This window comes from Pteropus vampyrus, unplaced genomic scaffold, assembly GCF_000151845.1.
Source record: "Pteropus vampyrus isolate Shadow unplaced genomic scaffold, Pvam_2.0 Scaffold64, whole genome shotgun sequence".
Lineage (NCBI taxonomy): Eukaryota > Metazoa > Chordata > Mammalia > Chiroptera > Pteropodidae > Pteropus > Pteropus vampyrus.
Genome location: NW_011888845.1, coordinates 1,803,044 through 1,819,084, shown reverse-complemented (window position 1 = coordinate 1,819,084; position 16,041 = coordinate 1,803,044). Strand labels below are relative to the sequence as shown.

Sequence of the window (16,041 nt, the reverse complement as noted above, 5' to 3'; positions counted from 1 at the left end):
TGCTTCAAGTCCCTTTCTTCTCATATTCTTTCTTCATAAGAGAAAGATTTAACGTCTCATTAAAACAAACGTGGTTGAGAATTATTTTTAAGTATTTAAATATCTTAATATTTCCTGATAAAAGCACTATGTAAAACCTGAGTTAAGCAGGTAGTGGTTAAGAATATAAACTCTGCAAATCAATTTGCCTGAGCTCAAATCTTGGTACAATTTAGGAGCTATACAATTCTAGAGAATTCAGTTCCATACTAAGTCTCTACTCCTTCATCTATAACATGTGGGTAATTATGACCCCAACAATGGTTGTTTTAAAACTCAAATTAGGTTACTCATGTAAAACACTTAGTTTCTTGCTTACCATAGAATAGGCACTCAATAAATGCTACATCATTGTTTTAATTATTTTTAAAAGGTAGCAATTATATAACTATAACTGTAGATGTTTAAAATTTATGAAATCATCTGCCTATATTCATTAGATTTCTTTTAAAAGACAATTCTGGAAATGTAAAAGTTCTCCAATTACTACATATTTCTTTGTTTTGAATAATCATGGACTGCTATGTTTTTACCTTGTCAATTTTGAAAGATGACAGTTACAGGAGGAAAAAGAAAGTCTTTTTGTAGTTTCAGTTTAATTTAGCAAGCACTTGAGCAAATACCTTTGTGTATCAGACAGTGTGCTAGAAATTACAGGGAAAACAAAGATGAATAAGAAACTACAGGCCTTTGGAAGTTTATAGTCTAGTAGAATGGAGAAGAACACAAACACTATAATAATATAAGATAGAGCAAGATTTATTTCTATGAGGTTTGAAATAGTGGTCATATCATGCTAACATTTATCTGAAAAGAATTTAGGAAGGATAAATAACTTTAAAAAAGGATTTAGAGAGAACATTTAAAGTAACAGAAGAGTGTGAGTCAGGGAGAAGAGGCAGAATCCATGGGCTCTCTTTGGGAAATGGTGAGTAGTTCAGTCTGGTTGGTATTAGGAACCTACAGCAGTGTGGAACAGTGGGATGTACCAAGCTGACACTTCACAGATCATACTGACTTCTGCATAAATTATAGCAAGAAAAAAAAATCAAATGCTGTGTCATATCTGAGCTCAAAAGAAAGACCGGGAAAACTTTAGATATCAGAAATGAAGAGAGAGAAAAAAAAATAAAAAATAAAGCCAGAGATATAGAGGAACACTGGTGATTCAGCAGCCTGTGAATGTTTCAGGCTATATGTGAGTTCTGGGTGGTAGAGGCTGAGACTCTAAAGTCCACTTGGGGATGCTGACAAGACTCCTTTCACAAAAGCAGTGATGCTAAACCAAGCCCCATTTAGTGATCCAGCACTATCTTGCTTGCTCTGGCATCATGGGCTAGAAAAACCTTAGAGGTTTTAGGATGTATTCAAGAAATTTGCAGTTCATGTAAAGTTTTGGGAGGAAGATGGGGAAAAAAATCACCTTTCCCCAAAACTGAACACTCTTAGTCTGAGACATAAAGAGAAAGAATTAACATAGAGATTTGCAGGAAATGATCCGATATTATTGAACAGCCTGATGGCCCCACCATCAGAAAAACATACCCATTCTCAGAAAACACATTCAAAACTAGTCTCTAGCAACTCTTTCACAAACCAACAACATAGGGCTCCTGAAAGATAAATGCATCCCACTGAATGTGAGTTCACAATAATTACAATTATAAGGGAGAATCAGCAAATATAGGAACCAAATTAGCAATATAAGTAAAAATAATAGAAAATATGAAATAAACTAAAGTAATTTAAGAGATAAGAGATAATTAAGGAACAGGAGAATGGGCAAAAGATTAAATACAACTTCTATAAATGGAAAATATTGTCACTGATATTAATGGATAGAATAAATAGCCAGTTAGACACAATTGGAGAAAGTATTAGTCATCTAGAAGTTATGCTTAGAAAATGATCACTCAGAATCCAGAATAGATAAAGAAATGAAAAATATAAAAGAGAACTTAGAAAATGAAGAATAGAATGAGAAAATTAATATACATTTAATAGAAATTTACATAATATAATAGAAAAATATTCTAGAAAGAGACATAAATAGACTAAGGAAGAGGCAATATTCTATGAGTTAGTGCCTAACAATTTTCCAAAGTTGAAGACAGATAAGATATTTAGATTGAAAAAACTTCCTAATACAGAAAAGCAAATCTACATAAACTTAATCTGCATTATACTAAAGACAAAAGAAAAAATCTTAAGAGGTACCACAAAGAAAAGACATAATCTACAAAAGATCAACTGGCTGTTCAACTGTTTAACAATACTGGAAGCACTAAAATCACATTATGAGAGTGTTAAAAGGAAAATAAAATTGTCCCTATCTAAAAGATCAATCAAAAGTGAGTATAACTTAAAAAAAAAAAAGTAAGTTATCATTCACAGAGCTTTACTAAAATAATTACTAAAAGATTAGGAAAAAGAAAAATACACTTTGAAAAAAGAAGAGAATTTCAGAAGCAATGGTTAAGAAGCAATAGTGGAATAAGTAGATTGATTAAAACGTATTACTAGTTTAAAAATCAGTAATAATAACATAGTAAAGGCTAATTGGAGGAATTCAAATGCAAGGTGAATTAAATTACTAAGTAGAAATAGAAATGGAAGGATAGGATTGAAATAATTACCAACTGAATAGAAATAGTGAGAGAACAGTGTTAGTTGAGCAAAATGAGACAGTGAAATAAAAGAATTATATGTTAAGATTATATTTGGGTAGTCTTATAAATCAACATTCGAGGGTATATTTTATTTAATATAAGAATGGATGGATTTTTATGGTGTTTTGTTTTGTTTTGGTTAGCAGAGAAGTGACATGTTCAGACATGTAAAAGGTAGCATTGGGAAAGATTCAATGAGACAGGTTAGGAGACTATTGTAATGAGTGTGATGAGAAGTGTTGAGGACCTGCACCAGGATCTGTCTCTTGCCCATAGGTAAAAAGGATGGATGTAAAAATAACCACACTGCTACTATTTAGAGGAATTAGAAGTTGAAGATGGGAAGAGAAGAAAGAGAAACAGTCATTGAATGTCCACTTTTAACCTCTACCTTTGTATTAACCCATTATAACAACCATGTGATGATGTGTGCTTCTTTTTACAGACAGATCAAATGACCGTAGGAAAGAGACTAATAATTTGTCCAGCGATCCTATGTTGTAAATAGTACAACCACAATTTAAATCCAAGTTTGAAGACTCCATCTGCTTTTTAAACAAAATATACTAGTAAGATTTCCAGAGAGAACGCTTAACGGATAATTGTTGCGTTTAATTTGCAACTTAAAGAGTTGTGGGATTCAAATCAGATTTCATACTTCTCATTTTTAAGAGAAACAGTAAGAAGACAATAGTTAAAAGGAAATAGCAATATGAGAAGTTGGTATTTAAATGAGATATACATCAGTCTGTGTTTTTGAGAGAGGAAAAAATTGAAGAAGAATTGGATGAGAGTTAAAGCATAGAGATAACAAAGGAAGAGAGATAGAATGCAAGTAAAGGACAATTTGAAATAGTGAAGAGGTATGTTGAACAAACCCAGTCTGAATTCTACTGCTTCATAAACTAAAACATAAAGAGTGAAACAGACCTATAGATAAAGATGAGTTTGTTCATTCTAGAAAAAATGTAGTGAAAGGGTAGGCATGAGGTAAGGAAAGAACCTTTCACAGTAAGTACATTTGTATTGTGAAAGGAATATCAAGAAACTGGAATTTTTTTATCAACTAAATATATTACAGATGGAAATGTGACTTATCCAAATGCTCTTGATACTCTTTATAAATGCTACACTATCACGTACAAATATTTCAAGGTATTTGTTCTGGGTGCTTTCCATTGACAATGCCAGGAAGGATGCTAATTAATGCTGATTGTGAGAGCTGGCATTGTGATTTGGGCACCTGTCTGCAAAGAGCTATGCTAAGAACAACTCATTCCACATAAGCCTGCTAAGCAGCTGTCAGATGGCATTGATGTTAATTTACTACTGACTGGGGCCACATTTGATGCTGACCGAGACATGAAAGACTGGCTTTCCTATCTCTGATTAGCTGAGCCATCCAATGCCTTCTGTACTATTTTTATTGCAAACAGAAAACATGTCTAGATGTTTATTCCTCAAGATCACAGTGTTGTGATATTTTTATTTGAAAGAAGGATGCATTAGACCTGTGCAAGTTAGATCCCTCACAGGCATGGATGTACATTGCCAAAATAGTAGATACAGACCTGATTTGAAGTAGTCAGATGATGTTTACTTTGGCATCTATTGCTACATTCTATTTCTAATGGTGAATCATTTAAGTCCTCTGTGGCTTTGAATATCACAGCTGGGATTTGCATTGCCAGCACAAACTGAATTTTGTGACATTTTTTTAGGTTAGACCTTGTTAACTTCATTTCACTTCAGAAGTTTCTTCACACTCCCTCTACTGAACCAGATACTTTCATGCCAAGAAGCTGCACTATCTCTTTAAGTCAGGTATTTCTCATGCTATATAATACTAGTGTTTGCTATAGACTATGTCGATGAGAGAGTTAAGATAGCTTTCAAGTGTGCCTAATTTAATCCTAAAACCTAATGTGAGCATAGAAGGAAGTTGACTCATTCGTTCATTCATTTATTTAATTAATTTGTTCAGTATATTGAATAAACCTTCTAGGTGCTGGAAATATAAGAGTAAACAATATAGACAAAGTATCTTCATATTCTAATGGGGGGCAGGGTCACAAAAATAAAACAAAGAAGCCAAAACATTGATGGCACAATGGCAGGTAAGGTTGAGCACAGTGAAGGGGGGCAAGATGAATGACAAGCATACCATATTAGATAGAGAATCAGCTAAGACCTCTCTGAGGAAATGTCAAAAAAGGATATGGATATCTGTGGATAGACTTCAGGGCAAAAGGAAAAGCAAACGCAAAGGCCCTGACACAGGCATGTGCTAAATGTTGTTGAGGAAGATCAAAAAGACCAGAGAGATTAGAGGACAGTGAATGAGGGAAGAGGTTATTACAAGTTCCCAGGAACTAGATCACGTAGGGCACGCAGACCACGGCAAGACAAGATGTTTCCTGTGATGCATTAGTTCATGCTAATAATCTTAGGCTTGTGTGATTTCCTTTGAATTCAGAAAATGATTTTTAAAATGTTTTAACCACGTAGGTATATTTTTCAAATCATGAAGGAGACATGATAAACTGTCTCCTATGGATATAATTGCATAAATAATAAGTTGCAAAGTTTAAATTAAAACCTGAGCACTGCTGGCTCCAAATACCATCCATTTGAATTATATCATATAGGTATAGTTAAGATATAAAAATTTAATTTACTCTACTAGACTTTTACTGTGCTATATTCCAAGGCTGTGAATAAGGCAGGGAACCTACCCTGAGGTTCAAAAGGATAACTGGGGCAGAAAATCATATGAGCAAATGAGCTGCTCATATAATTCAGTGTGATATGGTGATGTATGTATAAGAGAAGAGATAGCACAGAGAAGAGAGTTGATTAACTCTGTTTAAATATTTAGAAGAACCAGGACTAAATCTGAGAAGTACATAAACATGAGATATGTTAGGGAGGAAGGTGGCATAGCCAGTGCAAAAACATGAAGTTATAGAACTCATGACCTAAACATAAAATTACAAATATTTATCAGTAATTTAGAAAAGAAATAGGTAGAGGCTGGTCATTGATCCCATACCAATCCTTTGGGCTTTTGTCAGGGATTGATGCCTTCTACTGAGGGGAAGCAGGGAGAGATGGCTTCTACTGAAGGGAGGCAATGAAAGAAGAAAATGGGAAGAAATAAACTCCCTAAATATGTTGTTTTTTAGCATAACACAACAGAAATAGAATAAATCTCTAAAGATTTTTTACTCCATCAAGATATATTTAGAGATCAAAGAAAAGTAAAATATCTCAAGTAGCAAAATATCACTTTTTAAAATACAGTTTTTAGAAAATTCCTAACTTTTTGAATTAGTTCAGATTGATCGCCATACTTTATAGGACTTGTTGGCATGATTCTTAATGGGAAATTGATCATAACAATTATTACACTTTAACATTATTTCAGTAGTTCTCTGCTGTTTTAGTTCTTGATTATTTCATGATCTTTTGGTATGTTCATTTTATCATAAATTTAGCAATGAGATGATAAAGATTAACCTTTTATTAAACAAAGAAAAGTGTAATGGATTATTGCTATCACTTTATCCTCTCTACCTTATCATTCTTTCACACTATAAAATGCTTTCCTTCTCTTGAACTGTAAGGTAAGAAAATATAAAAATTGATGGCACATTTCTCTGGCCATAAAAGTAATTTAGGCCTTGAATCTTAATAGTTTGTTCTGCTCCTGAAGACCTAGCTGAGCGTTTTTTGTGATGTTTTTTGTTTTTGTTTTTGTTTTGGTTGTTTTTATTTTGCTGCTATAGAAAGATATGTTTACTTTAAGAGGTAAGGCAAAAAATTATTAAGCTTGGCTTGTTAATACAAATGGAAATTTCAAAGTGTTTATAATAATCTTCCATCTCTGACCACACCTTACTATTTCCATGTTCAGGACATTCAGTTTTACTTCAATTAAAAACCTAAGTTAATACATAGTTTTTCTACTATGTCGAAGTGTGTGTTCTGAGAGTGAGATAAAGATAAATCTGTCAAGTCTGCCAAAATGTGTAGTACACTCTTTGCATGTTCATTCTCTGAGTGTGCGATACACACAATTTACAGTTTTGAAATCCTCTCAAGTATTACAAAGCTATTTTAAAGTCAACTCTTCAATTTTAAATATATTGGCTGGATGAAGATATGTAGAGAAATAGGAAGGAAGATTCTGATGTTTATTCTGTTCTTTTGACCATCCAGATTAAAGAACACCTTGCTAAGGGACAGCGAATGCTGGCAGGTGATGGGATGTCCCAGGTGACCAAGACACTGTTGGATTTAACTCAGAGGAAAAATTTCTATGCAGGCGATCTTCTGATGTCCGTGGAAATCCTCAGAAATGTGACAGACACATTTAAAAGAGCAAGTTACATCCCTGCATCTGATGGTGTCCAGGTAAGGGAGATAATCCCATGAAGGAAAAAACTAGTGAAGTAGCAATCAATTTTTAGCTTGAAGAAGCCAGTGCAGCCATCTTGGAGGCAGCCTGGACTCGGGGGAGACATCAGGTTGTGCTTAGTGTGAGCTCTGGAATTGACCTCAGTTCCCTTAGTTATTCTACACCCTAGTGTCCTCAACCATAAAATTATCATAATACGCTTCAAGGAGATACTGAATGAGAATGTGTGTGAAGTGTTCTCGGCTCTCAGATAAAAGGCGCTATAGCAAATTCAAGGCTGTATCATGGATATTTTTTTCCCACATTTAATATCACCATCTTGCCATAGGAGACTATTAAAAGTACATTAAGCATAATGAAAGCATATTAACTATAACGTACAAAGAAGACATACTTGTAAGTTTTATTTGGGGGTTTGCTATTAGAAGGGAGAGGGCCATATTTAATTTTGTGGAACCATTACCTGAAAATATTAGGCAAACAGAGAATTGTTCTGGGTAAAAAAATTAGAAATTCAATAATTCCTCACAGCATATTTTCCTTGTCATGGAATCCTTCTAGAGCAGCATCATTTACTTCCATAATAAAGTTTAAGTACTCACCCAATTTCAGTATTGCCTTTGCCATTAAAACAAAGCTTGTTGAATGGCAAACAAAGCATATTTAATGCAACTTGAGTTTGCATTTCAGATTAACTCTTCTTGTGCTGTAGGCTAAAATGTACTTCTGCCAAGAATGCTGAGTTGATTTCTGCATTTCTAGCATAATGTTCTTCCTGTATTTTTGCATAAAGTTCATTAAAGTAAAGGTTTGGCAAAACTCCCAGATCAGGTAGTTTTCTTTCATCTTACCCTTCATTTGGGAGTTTATTTGCATTTCACTTCCAGAATGCAGAGGGCTTTTTGTTTGTTTTGTTTGTTTTAATCAGCTATTGAGGGAAAGAGGAAAAGAAGGCTTTTTGGAATCATGGCATCATTCATAAATAATATTGATACTCTGATATGTATGAAGGCATGCATATTACTTAAATATATGCATATATTGCTGAAAGTAAGTGCTATGAGAATTATTGAAGCTGCATTCTATATTATATCACCAGTGCCCAGGAATACATTTTTAATTGTAAAAATACATTGGGGGATAGGATGGGAAGATTACCATCATTTCAGCATTTCAAAGATACTTTTTTTTCCTTACAAAAAATGGTACAGTTTTCCAATTTTCAAAACTTATTAAAGTGAGCTGAGTACAGCTTTTCCCTGTAGTTCTGAAATGCTTCTATACATTAGCATTTACATTTAAAAATAGTATTTGAAGTCCTTGACTGAAAATAAAAGTTCTAATTTCAAAACTGTTTTAAAACATTAAATAATCTCTAAGGCCTGTTCTAACTCTCAAGATATAGGACTTTAAAATATTTAGTTTCCGAAATTCAAGCAATTAAGATTACCAGGTTATACTGGGAACATATTTTGATTGAACTGTTACTGTTGGGGTGATGTGAAATCTAACATCACCCTAGCAGCTTGGAAGGAGTCCTTGGCTTTTCCATACTGACACAATAAAGAATTATAGGTCAAAGAGATTTAGAAAATATGAGATTTATTGAAAGTACATTTTTAGGAGACAGGCCACACTAAGGAAGGCTGCAGCCCTGTGGAATTTGGGAGGCGAAACGATAAAAAGAGTATTATGCTCCAAGAGAGGAGTGGGTTTTCAGCAAACAGCTGTAACAGCACAGAAGTGGGAAAGTGTGTTTATATTTGGCTATGATGGAGGGTACAAGGGCAGTTACAAGATGATCAGCATATGAGGTCACCTTGACCAACATTTGATTGCTATATGACAGAATTCAGTCTGTTATAATTAGATTCATGAACTTCTGGGCATAGGCATGATATTATAATGATGATATAATGAGGCTGAGGTTGTGGGCAAGTTGGGATATTACTTTCTACGCACGCGTTTATGGCTGGTTTAAGCCAGCAAATTTTATGGCCTTTGTGCCTTAGGATTTGGGGTGATTCATAATATAAAAAAATAGGTGTTTCTGGGAGGTCCTTAAGGGAGTTCTCTAAGGTTACAGAGCTGGGCCTTGCTCATGTCGTTCATGCCTGCCGAACTACCTAACAGAATTGCTCATTAGAATGCATTGACTCAGGGAACAATTAGTTTAGCCAAAAGCTTAGTCATGGATATTAGCTGGTTTGACTTAAATAGAGCAATTTGGTTGATTGTTTTGTTGTCATTTTGGCATAATCAGAAATAAGTTCCTCCATTTTCATCCTACTCTCTCATTAGTCCTCCACATATCTTTCAAATTCTAAGCACATAGATGACCTAGTCATGCTCTCATAACAGGAGCTGTATTTTTCTATTTCATTGTCTTTGCTGGTGTCTTTTCAGGAACCCAGAATGTCCTCCTCTTCTAGAATTCCTTCTTCCATCTCTCCATGTCAAAATCCTAGCCCAACTCTAGCAAGTCTCTCTGAATGCCATGCCAGCAAGCCCCGAACTGTCTGAAAATGATCTTTCTCTTCTCTGAAAACCCAGAGTATTTGTACCTCTTTTATTTTACTTTCCACAAACAATTTTATAAGAAGATTTTTGTATATATTTATTGTCTTTGCTTGAACTCCAGTTTATAGTCTCACTCAATATCCCCTATACCTTACTAAAACTTCAATTCTCCATTTCAAAGGGTTCCAGGAATTTCTGATTGGCTAGCATCTCTAACTTAATATGGCATAAACTAAACTCATCTTGAACTCCAAATTTTCTTGCATTTTCTACTTCCCTTTGTAGAATTAGCATCCTTTAGGCTGGAATTGTAATGCCATCTTGGCATAGCAGGAGAGGTAGGAAAGACAGTAGAGTGTCATGATTAAGAGTGCTTGCTCTGTAGGCAGAATCCTGAGCTTCAGGTCATGGCTTTGACCTCGTTAGCTATGTGATGCTAGACAAGTTAATCGACTTCTCTATGACTCAATTTTCACTTCTATTATATGAGATAATAGTACCTACCTTATAGTGCAAATGTAAGGGTTAAACGATCTAGGTAAAATTTACATAACATGTGGCATAGAGTAAGAGCTCAAAAAATGTAGCTACTCTCATTATCCAAGAAGTTTAGTAATGCTTTAATAGAGCAAAAGCCCAAAGCATCTCTGGACCACAGATTCTGCTACCATGCAGATATGCATTTTTGGTATTTCTCCTGCTAAGAAAGGAAGGTCAGATGTTTCTCATGTCACTGCCTAAAGGAAGGTCAGATGTTTCTCATGTCACTGCCTAAGAATGTATGGGCACTGCTGCTTTTTTTTTTTTTTTTTTCTCCTCACTTGTCGTAGAGGAGAAAGGCAGGGAAAGTGTCAAAGAAAATGAGAGTCAGTGCAGAAGCTTTAGTCCTTAAGGTTGAAACTACAGGGCCATTTTAAAATTGAGAGAAATGAATGAGGAGAATGGCTTAAATCAATAACTAGGATTCCTGGCTCAGTGAGAACCACGTTGTGAACAGGACCATAACACTCAGCTGACAATCACTGTAAGTCATAAACTTTTGCTGTTGTCAGTACTTAACAGCCTAAGATTCCCAATTCTTTCTCTGTGTTAGAGAGAGCCTTGTATGACATTAGCTTATTCTAGTCAGTATTTAAACCTTATCCTTATTATAAAGAATAAGGCTCTTTATTTATCTGAAATAAGAAATTCAATGCCAAATAACTTCCTTAAATGGGGTAGATATCAAACAGCACATCTTGATTCACAAATCAGCATGGGTATATCCTATTATGAACAAAATTTAGCAGATGACTGCTGGCTGCGAGGAACTCACAATCTCCTTAGGGGAGTACAGAGTATGCACATCAATCAGGTGGGAAGAGGTAAGGAGGCAAAGATGTTTTAAGAATATGTATGGTGCAGCCTAAAACTAGTAAATGCCACATAATATAGATGATTTTGGTCACAGGTTTTTAAAAATATAATAAAACATCTCATAGATTGTTTTGTCCTTTTAGAATCCCCCATTATTTCTTTCAGAGTGAAGAAAATATTGAGATTTGCATTAGCACAATGTACAGGTATTTTATAGTTTTTGTGACATCATGTATTATCAAATATTTTTCTTTTAAAAAATTACTGGGGAATGTATGAGTTTACTAGGGCTGCCATAAAAAATATTGCAGGCTGGTGGCTTAAACAGCAGAAATGTGTTTTATGATGGTTCTAGAGGCTAGAAATTCAAGATGACGTCTCCTGAAGCTTCTCTCCTTAGCTTGCATATGGCTGCCCTCTCTCTGTGTCCTCACATGACCCTTTTCTCTGTGTGCATGCACACCTGGTATCTCTGTGTGTCCTAATCTCTTCTTATAAAGACACCCATCAGGTTGTATGAGGGCCCACCTTAATGGCCTCATTTTAACTTAAGTACCTCTTCAAAGTCTCTTCCTCCAAATATGGACACATTCTGAGGTACTGGAGGTTCTGGCTTCAACATAATGTATTTGGGAGCAGCCACAATTCAGCTCATAATAGGGAATCTTGAAAGACTTGTGAGAATTGTCCTTTAGCAAAGAGGCCTGTGCCAGCCTCATCCCCCAGGACAGAAACTGCTATGGCTACTGCCTATAGTGTTGCCAGGGGTTAACTTGTAATGCACGCATGCTTCTTGCACGTGCTGAGACTTTGATGTATCAGCCAGGCCTGCTCAAACTTGGGTGATGGGTCCGTACCTCATTCTTTACTTAAGAAGCATCCCCAGTCTGGATTTGAGAATGATTTTCCCACACTTATTTATGTTTGTGTAATTTTGGCTGCTCCTCCGGGTTACCACTGGGGAATTATCATTTAGTATATTTAATCATATTATTATCACTCGCTTTTTCACCTTTCATTTTTAAGTGAAGACCCCAGAGCAGCACCAAGCTCATGCCCCGGAGCACTGAAGATTGACTGCTGCTTCTTTCCACCAAGCCTCCCGCATCTACTGCACCTCAAAGTAGACCCACTCTGCTGCCTCTTGCTGGAGCCCTTAATCGTCAGCCAGTAGCATCGTGTAAAAAATTGCCCATCCAAGCTTTTCAGACATTGCACAGATCAAACTGTCTGACATCATGGCAGAACAATGAGATTAGTGTGAAAGATACCTGGAATAATGTTCTGATGTCGTTCTTAAAATGAGTCAGAGTTGCCGTGTGATTTGTGACTAAAAGAAGAAAAAAGCTGTCCTTAAAGACTCTAGTTTTTCCCCCTGAACTAGTTAATGTTAGAGAATATCTGCTTCTATACTTTGCTCTTATATTCCTCTAGATCTGCCAAATTGCAAAGGTCAAGCTCGGACAACCCAGCCCTGCTGGCAGGAGCCCTCTGGCCATAGCTTTTCAGGTTAGGTCATCCAGCCTGCTGTGGCTCCTTCTCCTGACTTACTGTCCTCCATACCCTAATCCTTTTGTCCCATGATTTATTCCCTGCTTTTCCAGTGTCTTGGTTGGTTTCTTGTCTCTGAGTCATATTCTCCATTGATCTTGGTCCCTGAAACCTGCTAGGGGCACCCTGGATTATAATCTCCTGCCATCCTGAATCCTTGGTAGTTTCTAATTGCCAACAGCCAATTGATGTGCTATTTGGATAGATGTTCTGGATAAAAGATCTAAACCATAGTATAATGACTCTTTGTCTTGATCAACTGTGAATTATTTTGTCTATACACCTGTTAAAAAAATAATTAAAGCACTCTTTAGGAATTGGTTAGCTTAAAATATATATATTAGAGCAAACCAAAGGTTACTTGTATAATAATGTTCCTCTTACTCAATTTCATTTCTGTATGCTTTCTTGAATAGGAGACTAAGAAATAGAGTCACAGCCAGATTACATGGAATTGGACATATGTTACACATGCTTTAACCTATAATCTAGGTGTGATTATGGTCCTGTATATCACACATGCAAATGTCATTGGCCAAGTGCAGAGAAGCTGAAAAAATACATGAGACCTATTGTGCCATGTCTTGAACTCTCTTTGGATTTTAACCAAAATCCAAAGAGAGTTCAAGACATGTCTGTACATGTCTTTGATTCTGTACTTTCCTTCTTATGCAATCTGTCACCAAGTCATGTTGTTTCCTAAACCATGCTAGCATCACTTCTGGCCCCAGTAAACAAAACAGACTACTTTCTGATTTCCCTGTTTTTACTCTTATTCTTCTGCAGTTAGTTTTCCACTCAAGAGCAAAAGTTAGATTTTTATTTTTATTTTTTAATGAAACTCACGTCATATAATCATTATGGGATCAAGGCCCTAATTTATCTAACCTTTACCTATCTTTTTCATCTTTTATTAATATTCTCCCTCCTCCATCCCACCCAAACCCTATTCAAAACCACTCTAGCTATATTGGCTTTCTTTCTGTTTCTTAAACTTGTCCAGAATGTCCCCTCTACCCAGAGAATTTGTAGTTTCTCTTCCTATTTTTGAAACTCTTTTCCTTAGGTATTCCCATGGCTGCCTTCTTCTCATCATTCTGTTCTCAGCTCAGATGTCACTGCCTTAGAAAGGTCTTTCCTGCTGATCATTCAACTTGAAGCATTTTTATACACACACACTCACACACACACAAAAACACTTATACTCCTTCTTGAACTAGTCACTCTCTGTCCTCTCATATTGTTTTATTTTTGTATCATCATCTGAAGTCATCTTATTTTTAACATCCATCCATCCATCCATCCATCCATCATCCATCCATCCATTTCTCTATCTATCTATCTATCTATCTATCTATCTATCTATCTATCTATCTATCTATTTATTTATTGCTTACTTGCTCGCTTGCCTTTTTTTACCCACTAGAGTGTAAACCTCATGAGGCAAGCAGTCCTCATGTGTCTTGCTCACTGTTGTATCTCAGCATTTAGAACAGTAACAGGTATATGGTAGGTATGCAGTAGATACTTCTGAGATAAGTAAATGCATTTCTGCTCCTCAAGTATTTTTCATATCTTTCCTCACCTTTCCATTCCCACATCCACTGCTCTCCTTTAGGCCTACATAACTGCTACATTGGGCTTTTGATAAACTTTCCTAATCATGTTCCTTTCTCCAGTCTTTTTTTCACTTGGATACCAGGGTTATATTTTTAACACTCTCCTTATGCCATTCTTTTGCTGAACAGAGCAGCACTTATATGACCAAATGAATTCTGCCAGGGGTTGGGTGGTAGTAGTGATACGTGGAGAGGGCTTACTGTGTTTGGCAAAGAATGAACTGTATTTATGGAAGGGGAAGCCCCTTTCGACCTGAGGACCCAGGTCGAACATCCACAGCTGCTTTTTTCTCATTAATTAGGTCCTAAACTTCAGAAAAGTGTGTATCTGTGTTCAGAATGGCCTTGAGGCTTCAGAATACTATTTTGAATAGGAAGAGTTTGATCCCACATTTACTCAAGATAACCAGTTCTCTTAACTGTAAAAATAAGTGTCATAATTCCTTTCTTGGACACAGTGAGAACCTTGGTAGCATTGGGTATGTGGCAGAGGAGGATGTTGAAAGGAGGCAGCAAATTAGGTGGAGACTAATTATTGATTTTTAAAAATTTCTTCAATGTCTTATACACAGTAGGCATGCAGTCAATCAATTTTAAATATTTGAGTATTTACATTTTCCTATGCTTTATGCTGTACACGGAAAGGCACAAGAGTGAGCAAAATACAAATCATTCCAATTAGATTATAGGCTCGTACAGGAAAAAGCTCTAAACTGATCATCATACAAATGCATCATAATTAAAAATTGTGATATACTTCAAAAGAATACTACACAGCGTAACTCCAAATTAGTATGTTTGTCATCCTGTTAGTGGGTACTCTAAAGCTGGCTAGCTACCTGCATTACTATCCTCTCTTTTACTTTAGGGTGAAGGAGCAATGATTCACACTTAGGTAAATGCATGGTAGTTTCGCTGAGTCACTCGTGCATGATATAGAGATGGAGTCAGAGACCGTCATGCTAATTCACCAAATACAGGGTATTTGGTGAATTAGCTGACTATCAGAACAGAGAATAAGGGGCCCTTCTGGTAGATGTAACCCCTTCCTTCACATCGTATTTTCATGGTTTATTACTTCTATGAACCACCTGTTTCCTTGGTCTGGGAATTTTTTGCCAAGTATGATTGACAAAGATATTGGGAAATGAAAGATAAAAATTTTTGCTGATTAAAATCAGAAAAAAAAAATGCAAACCCTGTATACTTGACTGGGGGACAGTGATTTGCTAAGGCCTTTTTGAGGAAATTGTATATAAATCTAGACACAAAAGATAAGAAATGGTTATTTGAGTAAAGAATGGGAAGTAGAGCAGTCAAAAGATGGAAACAGCATTCTGTAGGTCCAGACCTGGACAGAAAAGAGTTTTTTGATGCATGAAAAAGTCTGATGAACCTTGCATATAGAGAGCATGGGACATGGTAGTTAATGAGAGTTGGAGAGATTGAAGGGAGCTAGATCATGAATGGCCTTGCAGCCATCCACTGGTCTCTAGATTGGGGAATCAATGACCTACCCTGTGCTATGCATCCTTACCCTAAGGGCTTGTCCCTGCTTCCTTGTTTTGCCTTTTAGCCTTTCTTATGGTTCTCCTATATTTCTAGTCAGAACCACCACAATTCCTTAAAACTTTTAGTTCTACATTATTAAAACTATTCCTTAGAGCTCGTGTTTGCCTCTCTGTGCCCCAGCATTTTGCTGCTGGGTTAAGAGGAGGAGAACACATTTTAGGGGCTCAGATATCTTAAATCATTAGCCTTAACCTACAACTCTATTTCTACAGAGAATTCAGAAAAAGCTAAATGCCGTGATATGCTTCAGTATATTTATAGAAAATTGTATATAGTCCATGAAAAATTTGTCAAG

The 16,041-nt window shown here is 35.9% G+C and overlaps 1 protein-coding gene across 2 annotated transcripts in view; it reads left to right on the top strand.

Moving 5' to 3' along the window:
* ADGRB3 (adhesion G protein-coupled receptor B3) overlaps positions 1-16,041 on the top strand; it is a 693,186-nt gene that overhangs the window by 326,190 nt on the left and 350,955 nt on the right. For both annotated transcript variants that reach the window (XM_011361182.1, XM_011361183.1), the window contains one exon: positions 6,930-7,124. In XM_011361182.1, the coding sequence (XP_011359484.1) occupies positions 6,930-7,124 (195 nt within the window). The remainder of the gene's footprint in view (positions 1-6,929; positions 7,125-16,041) is intronic.